Source organism: Staurois parvus, unplaced genomic scaffold, assembly GCF_062004578.1.
Source record: "Staurois parvus isolate SC_StPar_1 unplaced genomic scaffold, SC_StPar_1.0 ptg000439l, whole genome shotgun sequence".
NCBI classification, from domain to species: domain Eukaryota; kingdom Metazoa; phylum Chordata; class Amphibia; order Anura; family Ranidae; genus Staurois; species Staurois parvus.
The window spans coordinates 7,285,919-7,301,727 of NW_028318235.1; the positions used below are offsets into that span (position 1 = coordinate 7,285,919).

The 15,809-nt window shown below is 39.3% G+C and overlaps 1 protein-coding gene across 2 annotated transcripts in view; it reads left to right on the forward strand.

Moving 5' to 3' along the window:
• SSBP4 (single stranded DNA binding protein 4) overlaps positions 1–15,809 on the forward strand; it is a 631,862-nt gene that overhangs the window by 552,214 nt on the left and 63,839 nt on the right. For both annotated transcript variants that reach the window (XM_089687906.1, XM_089687907.1), the window contains one exon: positions 6,854–6,937. In XM_089687906.1, coding sequence (XP_089544032.1) covers positions 6,854–6,937 — 84 coding nt within the window. The remainder of the gene's footprint in view (positions 1–6,853; positions 6,938–15,809) is intronic.

The window sequence follows — 15,809 nt, forward strand, 5'->3', positions numbered from 1 at the left end:
TATTGTATGAATAAATAATTCATTAGTTTAAATTAATATAGTCTCTTTGTATGCAAACATGTAATATTCCTTAATAAAGTGCAAAAATCCTTGGTGCTCCCCTCCGCTGGTACCACTTACTCACCAACTCACATGGACATTTATTATATACAAGAGTCTATCACGCTTCTGTACTGAAATAGGTTCATCTGGGATTTGTAGTTGTCCTTGGGGTCCAGTCCTTTTTCAATCCCCAGTTGCCGTCTTCCCATTCATAGTATACAAATGCCAGATCGAAAATAGCGCACCATCGTGCGTTTCACCGACCTGATACAACATAACCAGAGGCTCTCAGCTGACGCGTTTCGCCGCTCCCACTGGGCGTTCTCAAAGGCTCCATTCCATATTGTACATCAAAGTACATGTAATTTTCCAGAATATACATAATGTGCTAATCACTTACATAAATGTGTTTGCCAACAGTCCATATCAAGAGTTGTATACATTGTTCAAAATGTACTTCATATCCCCTAGATGCTCACATAGAAGGGAGGGAAAAACAGCCCTCTGGGATAACATAAATTGGATACTGCAATTGGCATGGATTGATATTTTTTCAAGGTGTTCTGCAAACAAGGTGTTCTGCAAACTACTTCAATCACTTATAGTTTTCAAATGAATAATATATAGTCCGACATCTTTCCTAATTAATTTAATTTTAATTCAATTTCATTTAATTCTGTCTGGGATATTGATTATAAGAGGTCATTTTACTGCTAAATCGTTGACTTTGTATCATTGTATTTACAACCAGTTGGGCCAATATACAGAGTATGCTATTTCCACAGAGAGCAGGTAAGTATAATGCATAAATACAGATTTCAATAACATCCAATTAGCAGTATTGCTTCAATACTTCAATGAAGTATTGAAGTCTTATCCAAAAGATAAAATCTTTCATTTATGACCCAGTGCCATAAACCTGCTGGATAAGCCTGCTCCACTGGTCTCAAAGGCACAGTCAGTAATGACAACATATGGCCCAACGATAACCAAAATAACATTACTGCCATATCAGACAGCTGTCCACAAAAGTCAAATCATAGTAACATAGTTAATATGGTTGAAAAAAGACACAAGTCCATCCAGTTCAACCAACAGAGAATAATAAAACACACACACAAATAGAAAGTCCCCATATCCACAGTTGATCCAGAGAAAGGCAACCCCCCCCCCCTTTATTCCAAAACACTCACCTCTCCCCAGGCTGACAATGCAGCTGTCTGCTGTGGCTACTGTGCTTATTCATTCAGAATGGGGACACTGTAAAACAGGAGGTGTGTTACTGTCCAGATCACCAGGTGAAAACACAGAAAGATTAGTCTCTTGTGCAATTTCACAACAGGTTATGCATAGATTACACTGTTCAACAGGTAAAAAGTTTTGGGCATAAAATTAGCTAATCTTACATAATTTTGGGGTGCTGAAAATGAAAATGACCCTAAAAAATGTTGATTGGCTCTAGTTTCCATGATATAGTCACCCATCTAATGACGTAAGCCATTCAAAATTATGATGCAACTTCAGCTGCATATTGCGCAATTGATACTGGTGACCAATAGAAAATTGCATGTATACTGAGATGATGCAAGATTAGCCTTTAATTGCATCACTTCACTGCATAAAAGCTGCAGTATCTGTAGCTGATTGTAGTTCGACAGCGTCTTTACATTTCGTTTTATGCTTATATAGGCTACTCAGTAATGCCTCGAACTTGTGTGAATAAAGCAGATAATTTCTGCTATATCTGCGGTGAAATAACTTTTATCTCACAAAAAAGGAGGATAACAGGAATGATTAAGAAAGCCTACAACTTGTATTTTGGCTGCAAGATAGGAGACCAGGACAAGAGCTGGGCACCACATATATGCTGCAATTCTTGTGGGACGGCACTGGAGCAATGGTTGAATGGAAAAAAGGCATCTATGCCTTTCGCTGTGCCAATGATTTGGAGAGAGCCAACAGATCATGTTAGTAATTGTTACTTTTGTATGGTGCCTCCAATTGTAAAAAGAAGAAAAAGTTATCTGTGCACTATCCAAATATTCCATCGGCAATACGTCCAGTTCCTCATGGAGAGGGGCTACCAATTCCTAAAGCACCAGAATCCTTTGTGGTTGAGTCAAGTGAGGAAGAACCTGAAGCGTGTAGTCACGTGCAGTTGTAAGAGATAGCCCTTTCCTCGAATACAAGAGAAAAGCCAAGAGAAGCAAAACCGACACAAACTGAAGACAAAACTAGTGAGAATCCTAAGTATTAAAATGATTCAACTTAGCTTATGGCTATAATTTTTCTTGGTAATCCTATGCAATATATTATGCCATTTAGGCTTTGTTATGTAGTCAATATCACTTGCTTTATATTTGTGGAAAGACATCTATCTATATAATTATTGTGCATTATGTAGTCATTAGGCCTATAGTAGAAAACTTTCCGTTTACAGAAAAACTAGAGCCAATTGACAAATTTCATTGTTATATTTGAACTCAGAATGTGAAATTCATTAAGAAATGGATCCTTTTGTTTCCAAAACTGGCAAAAAATAAAAATTTGTTGAACAGTGTTATCAAGGATCAGGTGTTCCAGGCACTGAATGTTCACAGGAATGACTGCTGTGGGCTGGGAACCACCACAGCCGGGATGGTCACTGAGGGATGTATGCCATCTTTGAAATGTTTACTCTATTTCAATGTTTACTGCAGCCCAGTGGCTCATCACCATACTGTGCTTGAAGTCTTCTGTAGATATCTGCAGGTTTTACACCTTCGTTCACAAGAAACTTCATCACCACACGCTGTTCCATGCACGCACTAACACTCTTGTCTGCCATCTTGAATAACGGTTTCTGGACTGGATCACGACATGTGTGGTGCCTTACAGTAATAGGACACACTGGCCACTTACTATGTATAGTACCGCCATGCTAGCATCCGTTTTAATGCCTTTTAAAACTAAAAGTCCTGGTTTGACTTGAACACCCCTTGTACTTTTTAGCCAAACACAATTTAGTAAACCAATTTTGTGAAATGTATTATCATATCATTCATACAAAATGATTTATCATTTAATTTTTTGATAGCTAACATTATGTGAGGATTTAACTGCTGGTAGCATCCCAGTGTTTGACTAGATGCCATGATGGGATTGTAGTTCCTCAACATCTGGAGTTTTTTAGGGTTCATTGTGGATCAAGTGAAGATATTTACTGAAGTAAATCTCCAATAGGGATGAGTGGATCTGTCTGGGTTTTGGCAATATTGCTCGTATTTCCCTAACAGCAAATACAATTGAAGTCTGGGGGAGATCTTGGTATTTAATTCTTACTATTTGTAAGGCTAGTAATCAAGCTATTGTCAGGCAAAGTGCATGGGAAGCTGGACATAGCCATGGGGGACCTGTACCAATGCCAAAATTAGGAAAATAAAAAAAAAAAAAAAAAACAGTACCTCTGGCTGTCAAATCTCTCCAACACACATTGACAATATGGCTGTTGTGAGTACACACTTTTAAAAAAGGGAATGGTTTTTAACATTACTTCAAATGATTGACTTTTTGACTCATCTGATGAGGGACAAAAGTTATGAACTGCATTGAAGGTGTTCCCTATTTCTGGTGGCTAACCTTTGAAGTTTTCAGGCAAAAAAATACAGCTATTTTTCTTGATACACTTGAATAGCAATAGTTATTGTAGATAGGATATAGAGACATTTCAAAAGGATTCTCATTTTCACTAAGGTTACAAGTTTGCTTGGACTTCTTATCTCCTAGTCAACCCAGTAACACCCTCAAGCTCTGCATAACTATAGATATATCCTACTGTGTTGTATTTACAATAACCATTCATATTTAGGCGAGTCTAGAAAATTAGTATTTCACCATTAATGGTTGTACTTCATTGCTTCTATGATATATAGACATTTCAGAAGGATTCTAATTTGAGGTGAGAATTGTGCTTAGACTTGTTACCTCTCCGTCAATTACCCCAATGACACTTCTAAACTCTGATCTTTATCTCTATAGCCTGACCCTTTTAAATAGGCCTGTACCACTCAAACATGTCAATAAAATATAGTTGTGATCTTTAAATATTAATATCCTTTTATCCTTCCTTGAAACTCCTTTAAAAGAGCTAAGGTATCCAGATAGCTTACATTTTTAATATCTTATGCTAGTCAATAAAGGTTATTTCTCCAAACCTTTTGAACTGATTTGCAATGATACTGTTGTATATTCTTATTGATAATATTATTTATGCAATAGGTTCCTGACTTTTGAAAATTGAACAATTGATATTGGATTCCTTTGAGTTATTGCATGCTGTATTGTAGCACTACCCCCTTAGGGGCTGCTGATGAATTGGGTCCCCCTATAGTCCTGCACAGCCAGGCAATCGGCATTCTCCACACAAGCTTGTATTCACAGTCAGAAATCAGTCCTTGAGCCTTTATTTTGTTGTTTATTGAGGGGGATTTAGAACTTTCATTAAATATAAAAATGTAGGAACGCTATCATCATATAACAGATATATATATGTAAAAAGGAAATCAAGGCTGCAAAAATTGAAAACGAACGACACATTGCAAAAGATAATAATATATTAATAGTAAAAAGATCAGGTCCGAGCATGCAGGCCCTTTACAAAATAATCAGACAGAGAAGGAAAATTTAATAACACCTTCCTGCCTATAGCAGATTGACGGCCGGGCGGGACACTCCTCCTTGTGACTGGGCGTCATATGACATCCTGTCAGAAGGAGCCGCTCATGCGCAGCAGCACGATCTGTCTCCGGCTCTGATAAGAGGCATGGAGGAGCTCAGCTATGAGGAAAGATTAGAGGAATTTAATTTATTCTGTCTTGAGAAAAGGAGATTAAGGGGGGATATGATCAACATGTATAAATACATCAGTGGTTCATATAGGGAGCTCAGTGTAGAGTTATTCATCTTGAGGTCATCACAGAGGACAAGGGGGCACTCTTTACATCTGGAGGAAAAGAAATTTAATCTCCAAATACAGAAAGGTTTCTTCACTGTAAAAGCTGTGAAAATGTGGAATAGACTCCCTCAAGAGTTGGTTCTGGCCAGATCAGTGGATTGCTTTAAAAAAGGCCTGGATTCTTTCTTGAATAAACAGAATATAACCGTTTACTAACATTTATAGGTAAGGTTAGAGTTATTCACCCTTTGGTCATCACAAAGGACAAGAGGGCATTCTTTACGTCTGGAGGAAAAGAGATTTAATGTCCAAACACGGAAAATGTGGAATAAACTCCCTTAAGAGTTGGTTCTGGCCAGCTCAGTGGATTGCTTTAAAAAAGGCCTGAATTCTTTCCTAGATACACATAATATAACTGGATACTAACATTTATAGGTAAAGTTGATCCAGAGAATATTAGATTGCCTCTCGGGGGATCAGGAAGGAATTTGTTCCCCGCAGGATTGAGTTTTTTGCCTTCCTCTGGATCAACTGTGGGTATAGGATTATAAATTGTTTGTTTGAACTGGATGGACTTTTATCTTTTTTCATCCAGACTAACTATGTAACTATGTAACTGGGATAGGGTAAGGGGGGGGGGGTATAGGATGCCCAAGGGAACTGATAATTGAGGACAAACTTCCTGGAACTATTCACAAGCTTCTCTTCTTCAACATGGTCTCTATTGGAGAGCTAGCCAGCATCTCCTTGATGTATCTCCACAGACCCTAGATTAAATTCTCCTCACCCAGCAATGTGGAGGTTTTCTTGAACGGGAGATATGGCTCCTGTTCCTTTAACTGGGTGAACAGTCACTAGTAGGGTGCTAATCTGGTTTTCCACCAGAGTGCTCCTTTCCCAGGGGGTGCAGGTGTACTCACTCAGATCCTCTTCTGTAGTGCTTGCAGGTTGGCTGCTGCTACCAGGCCTATCAGCTGGGCAGCACCTTTCCTGCCATACAGGTGGTCCTTGCTCAGGGGGCAAGCGAGCTCCAAGTTTTTTGCTTTTCCAGCTCCAGACTTGCAGGCAGGCCCCATCCCACTAGGCCTTCTGGCAGCCTCCTTCCTCAGCCTCACATCTCCCTCTCTCCACACTGCAACTCCCTGCCACTGAGCAGGCTCTAACACTTTTAAGGGTTTCCAGCCCTGTGCCAAGCCTTCCGTTGTTCCCTAAAGTGTGCAGCCAGCCACTCCTCAGATCCACCCACTGCCTCTGAGGCCTTCCTCCGAAAGCCTCAGAGCAGGGGGGAAATTCAAAAGGGGCTGACCTGCAGAGCCTCTCAGCCCTGACCATAATTTGACCCCTCAGGTTATTACACCTGAGCTGTTAATTAGCTCCTGTCTAATCATTAAGATCTAGCTCCCCCTAGCTATACTAGGAGGCTGCTACATGTACTTGGTGAAATCATTTTTTGTTATTATTTTCTATTGAAAAAAGTATCAGTCTGCCCAAAGATGAAATTTCAGCTATAGGTGGAAACTGCAGGGTAAACCACCCACTGGCTTGTTATATCTTTTGGGTATTCCAACAGCACAATTCCCAACCATAGGGGAGGTCCTCCAACCTCACTCTGTTCCTGTCCTTCTTGGAGTCTCTCCCCTTACTATAACAGGGATATCCCCAATGGTTCTGTTCACCTTTATAATTAGAAATAGAATACAAATTCAACAAGGATAATAGGACCACCTTTGTAAGGACTGTGGAAAATCTGAAGACCAGGTACCCCAAGAAATATATGAAATTGTTAGATGTTTCAAACAGTAGCCACCAAAAATGAAAGTATCGCTATTAAGTATGCTTCATGTATATTTTGACCATTATTTTTTAATTTTTTTTTAGGGGCCTCCTGGTTCTCAGCCATCACCTCATGCACAACCTCCTCCACACAACCCCAACAATCCCATGATGGGTCCACACAGTCAGGTAAGCAGTAAAAACACTGACATTATCTGTAGTAGATTGCTTTACTTTTTGATTGAGCAGTTTAAGCTGCTGTGGATTGACATTTTCAGTTAAGGTTTCACCTTTGTAACAAAATAGCCTCTGCTGTGCACAAAGCCCCAGTAGTTAACAATAAACATAATATTTCAAATTCTTCACTACTGCAGCTCTCATAACTGTAGATTATGTGTGTCCCCACTAGGGCCTGATAGAAATTAAAACTTCCATCTTGTTCTGTTCATAAGATTGGTCAGCCATTCGTTGCTTTCCCTCAACATCAAGTGTCGTCCTATTTTAAAGCACCACGCTGTGAAAGGGAGAGAGCACACTGAACATGCATGGGGCTCTTAACTAGGACCTGCTCCCTCCTGTGTTGCTTGGGGAGAGCGTCCAAAGGTTTGTTCTAAGAAACGGACTGGATAAAGCTCTATAAATAGTGGGGACACAAAGGAACTTCAGGCTAAACAGCTGCAGTAGTGAAACATTTTGAAAGATGTTAAGTTTAGTGTTACCTATGGGGGCTTTTGGACTGCTTAAGTTATTTTGTTACAAAGGCAAACTAGCCCTTTAAAGAAGTACAAAGTACAGGGCAAGTCCTGTATAGCCATAACTAAAGAATAGTGACTTTATGCACCTCTTGCCATAAAGTGATCAAAGCCTGCACTATTACTCTTCAAAGAAGTTGTGCATTCATATTAAATACCAAATTTCTCTCATCTGAGATAATACAAATCACATCTTGAATCAACTGCATCAGTCCCCTTCCTCCACTCTTCTTCTGCACTGCCATCTTCAAAAGTCCAGCCTTGCACAGAAATCCCTCCACAAGGGATGCATGTATGTGCACACTTGGGTGGGAGGGATTTATGCGCATGTGGACAAATGTTGTCAGTTGGTATTTGGGCACTGTAGTAACCCATGCCATTTGTGCACATGCATAGAAATCCTCCCGCATGTGCGCAGAGATTGCTGTAATTGGTTAAGCTTGTCACTTTTATTCTTGCATGTTTTGAGAAACTCAGGTACTGATAAGTATTGCATATAAATAATGGGTAAACATATGAAAGCATTTGGTTTCATTATATTATATATACTATATTGCCAAAAAGTATTGGGACACCCCTCCAAATCATTGGATTCAGGTGTTCTAATCACCTCCATGGCCACAGGTGAAAAAAATCAAGCACCTAGGCATGCAGACTACTTCTACAAACATTTGTGAAATAAAGGGTCGCTCTCAGGAGCTCAGTGAATTCAAGCGTGGTACAGTGACAGATTGCCACCTGTGTAATAAGTGCAAAATATCCTTGCTACTACGTATTCCATGGTCAACTGTATAACAAAGTGAAAGCAACTGGGAACAACAGCAACTCAGCCACAAAGTGGTAGGTCACGTAAAATGACAGAGCGGGGTCACACAGAGCGCAGAAGTCTCCAACTGTTTGCAGAGTCAATAGCTAAATACCTCCAAACTTCATGTGGCCTTCAGATTAGCACAGCAACAGTGCATAGAGAGCCTCATGGAATGGGTTTCCATGGATGAGCAGCTGCATCCAAACCTTACATCACCAATGCAAATTGTCAGATGCAGTGGTGTAAAGCACGCTGCCACTGGACTCAGTGAGCAGTGGAGATGTGTTCTCTGAAGTGATGAATCACACTTCTCTGTCCGGTAATCCGATGGATGCGTCTGGGTCTGGCAGTGGGCCAGGAGAACAGTACTTGCCTGACTGCATTGTGCCAAGTGTAAAGTTTGGTGGAGGGGGGATTATGGTGTGGGGTTGTTTTTCAGAGGTTGGGCTTTGCCCCTTAGTTCCAGTGAAGGGAACTCTTAAGGCTGACGACAATTTCATGCTCTCAATTTTGTGGGAACAGTTTGGGAATGGCCTTTTTCCTGTTCCAACATGACTGCGCTCCAGTGCACAAAGCAAGATTCATAAAGACATGGTTGAGTGAGTTTGAGGTGGATGAACTTGACTGGCCTGCACAGAGTCCTGACCTCAACCCTATAAAACACATTTGGGATGAATTAGAGTGTCCAATATTAGTGCCTGACCTCACAAATGCGCTTCTGGCAGAATGGTCAAACATTCCCATAGACACACTCCTAAACCTTGTGGACAGCCTTCCCAGAAGAGCTGAAGCTGTTATAGCTGCACAGGGTGGGCCTACTCAATATTGAACCCTATGGACTAAGACTGGGATGCCATTAAAGTTCATGTGCGTGTAAAGGCAGGCGTCCCAATACTTTTGGCAATATAGTGTAAGTTGAATAGAAGGCTTTTTTGTTAAAAGTCTTTTTACTTGAATTGCCATGAAGACAAGTGTTTTTATTTCGAGGTTGCATAACAAAGCACTTCCATTGGTTTAGTCTTTCTGTGCATTATTATTATTATCACTTTTTCACCCAAGGTTGAAGAAAAATTGTCAACAATGCTTCAGCCACAGATTTGATTATTGCATTTCTTGTATTAAAAGAGGTAGAGGCTCCAGAGAGATAGACATAATTCTGCCCCTGTACAAATTGTTAGTAAGACTTCATCTAGAATATGCAATTCAGTTCTGAGAACCAGTTTACAAAAAGGGCAAAGAAGGGCAACCGAACTGATAAGAGGCATGGAGGAGCTCAGCTATGAGGAAAGATTAGAGGAACTGAACTTATTCTCTCTTGAGAAAAGGAAATTAGGGGGGATATGATCAACATGTATAATTACATACGTGGTCCATATAGTGAACTTGGTGTACAGTTATTCACTTTCAGGTCATTCTAGAGGAAAAGGGGCACTCTTTACATCTGGAGGAAAAGAGCTTCTTCACAGTAAGAGCTATGAAAATGTTGAATAGACTCCCTGAAGAACTGGTTCGGGCCAGCTCAGTAGATTGCTTTAAAAAAGAGATGGATGCTTTCTTAAATGCCCTCCTAAATGCACAAAATATAAAAGCATACTTAGTTTTAGAGGTAATAACACCAGGGGTAGTTGATCCAGGGAGTATCTCATTGATTCTTGGGGGATCAACAAGGAATTTTTACCCCCACTGCAGCAAATTGGATCATGCTTTATTTGGTTTTTTGCTTTCTTCTGGATCAACTGTGGGTATAGGATAGTACATATGGAGGTCTTCTATTAGCGTGTGTTTTTTTTTTTGGTTGAACTAGATGGACTAGTGTCTTTTTTCAACCTGACTAACTGTGTAATTATGCATTTAACACAGACATTTTGACACCAATTTTTTGGCACGGGGCATTTGTTGCACTGTATGTCAGTTAATTTTTACTGCTGACATATCGAATTTATTTGTTTAGACAAATTTCTTTTTGAGCACAATAATATTTTTGGCACTGCTATTAGCATAATTTGACTAGGAATTATTATTAGTGATAGGGATCAGGCTGGCCTTAAGGTGTAGAGTGGGGTATAGTGCTTTGAAAAAAGTATTAGGTATATGTGTAGCTAAACTATGTTTTACATCTTGGATAGGGTAAGGAAAGGTTAAAACCTCTGCCAGCTATTTTTCCTTTGTGTCCTGTTAGAAAATCTTACCTTCATATTCTTCCCCATAGAAGCAATGAGAAGGGAAGAAATTTCTACAAAGTGAGTGGAATTCCCCACAGTCTATTGTAACCAGAACAGGAGTCCGTGGAAGATTTCACCCCTACCTTCCTGTCGTGATGTCAACTTTAATATTTTCTATTTCCAATCACTTTCTGTCACAGTGGACAATAGTCTTATGGGCAAACACAGAGTGGAAAAAATCCACCAATAAAAAAATAATAAAGCTTCTAACACATTCCTACTCTATCCAAAATAGAGATAAAACAAGTTTTAGGGTTACTCTGTGGCTCTGTTTCCCCATTGGGGAGATTTTCCCTGGATATCTGGGCAGAAAGTGATAGGAAATATCTCCCAAGGGGTCACAGAGGACAGCAAAACACTTTTTCTTCACTAAAATGCTAAAGGAGTAGAACATCTAACAAGTTATTTTAATGTTGATGTCTTCCTGTCCCACTTCCATTTCCCCCCTCCAACAAAAGTTTTTGGCTATATACTATACACATTTCAGAACAGCCTTTTGGTACTTACTACCCTGTAAGAGCAGCCACACAAAACTATGACCCTATAAGAGCAGCCACGGTATTTCCTTGAGTTGCTTTGGATCTCACACTATTCAATATGTCCCTTAACCTCCCTAGCAGTCTGATTATGTCCATATTTCTGTGCTCAAAAAGGTACATTTTTTTGCATGGAAATATGTATTTTTTTATTGTAGGCCTGTAATTTTTAGGAATAACTCACTGAAATCTGTCCGAACAAGAGTCTAGTAAACATCCCGGGTAGGATAAAACTTGAAACACAAAATCATAAATTATAATTTAATAAATAGTCATAAAAAATAATAATATAATAATAATACATTTCATTCAATAATATAATCAAACCAAAAACACTGAAATTTGAAATATGGCGCCAAGTTCGCACATCACTGAGCAAAGTCGCAAAATCGTTTTCAGTGTCTGATGACGAATTTCCCCACGAATCATTATCACTCAATTCTGCAAGTAGTTCTAATTTACTATCGCTGTTCTCTAGCTGGTCTAAAACCGCTTTTGACATAAAGGGACGTTTTTTGGACGCCAAGGACGTTTCTCAGTTTCCACGTTTCTCAGTTTCTCAGTACTGTTCTGACATTCTGGGACCTCAAGAAATTAGATTGCCTGTCAGTACTTCTGGATTGATCAATATTCAGATCTATACCATAGTTTGTGAACTCTATAACTTTCCTACAAACTAAAAAATACATCCTAATTTGGGTTATTTTCACCAAAGACATGTAGCAGAATACATCTTGGCCTAAATTTATGAAGAACAATTATTTATTTGCAAACTTTTATAACAGATACAAAGAAAAACGTGTGTTTTTTTCAACTTTTTTTGTTAATTTAGCAAAAAATAAAAACCCCAGCGGTGATTAAATACCACCAAAAGAAAGTTGTGTGAAGAAAATAATAAAATTTTAGTTTGGGTACAATGTTGTATGACCGAGCAATTGTCATTCAAAGTGTGAGAGCGCTGAAACCTGAAAACTGGCCTGGGCAGGAAGGTGTAAAATTGCCCGGTATTGAATTGGTTAAACTGTGAGCAATGAAGCCTTTTTACAATGTCCAGGTGACAGCTTCTACCTGGCACTTCTGCAAAACTCTCCAGCAAGACGATTCTTTTCCTGCTCAACTCCCTACAGATATTCTCTCAAACAAATGCCCCAGGATGAGGCAAGGCCCAAGAAATGATACACTCTAAATACACTTTCTGCTCAGGTGGGGCCCAGGAGTAGACAAAGCCCTCTGGAAAGATGCCCCAAATATTTATTATCTCCCAAACCATACTAGTGAACCAAAACCTCAGGGATTGGCTGAGTAAGATGCATATTCACAATGCAATGATTATCCGTCTCACTTTAATTGCTGGAGCCTTTTTCACTGTAACAGGTAGAAGGAATCAACCCACTGAGCTTAGGGAAGACCTGCAGGCCCTCAAAAAAAGATAAATAATAGCACAGTCTGATTACAGGCTAGCAACAATACTCTAAATTTAGTTAGTAATACAACAGCGTACAGTTTGTAAGGTTAAGGATTTGACTTACATTTAACAAATGGGAAAAGTGGAAATTAACCTCCTATTAGTGGGTAGTTAGACATGGGCTTTTCATGGTCTCTAAAATGGGAAAAGTGGAAATTAACCTCCTATTAGTGGGTAGTTAGACATGGGCTTTTCGTTGTCTCTAAATTGTGTCTCTGGATCATGGCATAATTGTAGAAATTTATAGAAAAACTGTGGGGTAACTTTATAGTTCTCTTAAAATTGGGTACTTTGTTCCATCCTTTGAGTCATAATGCCATGGGATCAACATAAGGTAGTGTAATTAATTGTACAAAGTTGTTCCAATATAGGATAATCCCATAAGCACAGGATGTCTGGAAATTTCTAAAATGAGACTAAGCATTTGACTTCAGTCCAAACATATACTGCATTCATATATACATTATCAGAATGGGCAGATGATCTTGGTGGGGGAATAACTCGGCAGCCTCTAGGAAAATCAACAATTGTTTTGTCTCCAATACATGTGCCAAGTGTGCCTGTGAGTTAGGGGGAACATCATTGAGGACCTACGTGATTAACTGTTTCAGCTGTCCTGCTAGGTGGTATAAAACATATCTGGCATGGCCATTCTGGATTTCTCATTATAGGTCTGTATAGCGTGGTCATTTTCAATATACATCTAGTAGTTGCCCATATGGATAACAAATACATTATTTTTTTAAAGACGTATTTACAATACTCTCACAGGCATGTACAACGTAGGTAACTATGTATATGTTACATAGTTACATAATTAGTCTGGCTGAAAAAAGACAAAAGTCCATCCAGTTCAACCATTAAAAAAAAAAAGTTATAATCCTACAGCCACAGTTGATCCAGAGGAAGGCAAAAAACCCAGCAAAGCATGATCCAATTTGCTCCTGCAGGGGAAATAAAATCCTTCCTGATCCCCCGAGAGGCAATCGGATATTCCCTGGATCAACTTTGCCTATAAATGATAGTATCCGGTTATATTCTGTGTATCTAAGAAAGAATCCAGGCCTTTTTTTAAGCAATCCACTCAGCTGGCCAGAACCAACTCTTGAGGGAGTCTATTCCACATTTTCTCAGCTCTTACTGTGAAGAAACCTTTCCTTGTTTGGAGATTAAATTTCTTTTCCTCCTGACGTAAAGAGCGCCCCCTTGTCCTCTGTGTTGCCCTCAGGGTGAATAACTCTAAACTGAGTTCACTATATGAACCACTGATGTATGTATACATGTTGATCATATCGCCCCTTAAAAACCTCTTCTCAAGAGAGAATAAATTCAGTTCCTCTAATCTTTCCTCATAGCTGAGCTCCTCCATGCCTCTTATCAGTTAGGTTGCCCTTCACTGTACTTTCTCCAGTTCCCCAATGTTCTTTTTGGGAATTGGTGCCCAAAATTGAACTGCATATTACAGATGAGGTCTTACTAATGATTTGTACTGGGGTAATATGATATCTCTCTCTCTGGAGTCTATACCTCTTTTAATACAAGAGAGGATTTTGCTCACTTTAGAAACCGCAGCTTGGCATTGCATGCCATTATTAAGCTTATGATCTACCAGAACTCCCAAATTCTTGTCCACCATTGATTCCCCCAGTTGTACTCCCCCTAGTATGTATGATGCATACATATTCTTAGCCCCCAAGTGCATAACCTTACACTTATCAACATTAAACCTCATTTGCCACATAGTTGCCCAATTAAACAGTGCATTGAGGTCGGCTTGTAAGTTGGAGACATCCTGTAAGGACGTTATTCCACTGCACAGCTTGGTGTCATCTGTAAAGACTGAATTGGGATTTTTAATTCTGGACCGTATATCTTTTATAAATATATTAAAAAGTAAGGGTCCCAACACTGAACCTTTGAGTACACCACTGACAACCGTAGACCATTCAGAGTATGAATCATTAACCACTTCTCTCTGAATACGATCTTTTAGCCAGTTTTCTATCCATTTATATAAGGATTTTTCCAAGCCTGTAGACTTTACCTTACACATTAGCCGTGTATGGGGAACTGTCTTAAACGCTTTTGCAAAATCCAAGTATACCACATCCACCACCACCTCCCTGTCCAAGGTTTTGCTCACCCCATCATAAAAGAAATCAGATTTGTTTGACAACTTCTGCCTTTCATGAATCCATGCTGTCTGTTGCTTAAAATATTTTTTTCCAGCAAGAACTCATCTATGTGGTCTTTTATTAAATGCTCCAGTATCTTCCCAACTATAGCTGTTAAACTAACAGGTCTATAATTACTTGGTATAGAGTTTGACCCCTTTTTAAATATAGGCACCACATTGGCCTTACACCAATGTGCATTTCAGTTAAAGAAGCATTTTACCACTTTGTTTGCACAGGATGTGTACTGTATGTTCTAGCTATGAATGGGTTACCTAGCATGAGGCCAATGCAGGAAAATTACTCTTTGCCAGTGGTGAAACAAGAAAATTCTTTTGTATGTGTGCATGAGTATCTCTAAAGGTCTACCTAACCCATGCTGAGAAACTGTTTACTGGAGGTTGGCAGGGCAAATCACAGAAGGAGAGTTGGAACTATTTTTTCTATCAAGGACTGGGTTCAATAACATATTAAATTCCCCCATTCAAAGTAGACACGCTTAAGGATATTGTGCCAAAAAGGATGTAGAAGCACGAATGGTATTTAGTGAAGCTGCAGACAGAATGTATAGTTCAATAAAAAAGGGTATGGAATATATGATACAATATACAATAACATACCTTCAGTGTCATCTTTAGTTTTAATACAGTTTCATTGAACAGATTTATGAACCAGTAAAGAAACTTCCCTGGAATAGAAGGTATTGAATAAGTGGCAGGACCATTGCAGTCATGGTCTATGGAGACATGTAGTACTATCCTTAACAAGATGTGTATTCTGTAGACATATTATTGTAGCATTAGATTGTCGAAGTTGTGTAAAGACCATTGTTTATTTGCTTGGAATACCCAGGCCAACAACATTCCAAGAGAAAAAAAAACACATGTACTGTAAGTACATTGCCCCCATGGCCTGCACCCCCTTCCTTGTGGATGAACATTACAATGTCAACAAAGGTAGATTGAAGTTAGGTTCACACAGGAGCCTTTAGCATTAAATGTTTAAGGAAAGGCCGGGTACTGTTTAGTGTGGATGCAGTCAATGACATGTTCAGGGGTGATGGAAAAGTGCACTTTCCCTTTATTGAAGACTCTCAGAGATGCT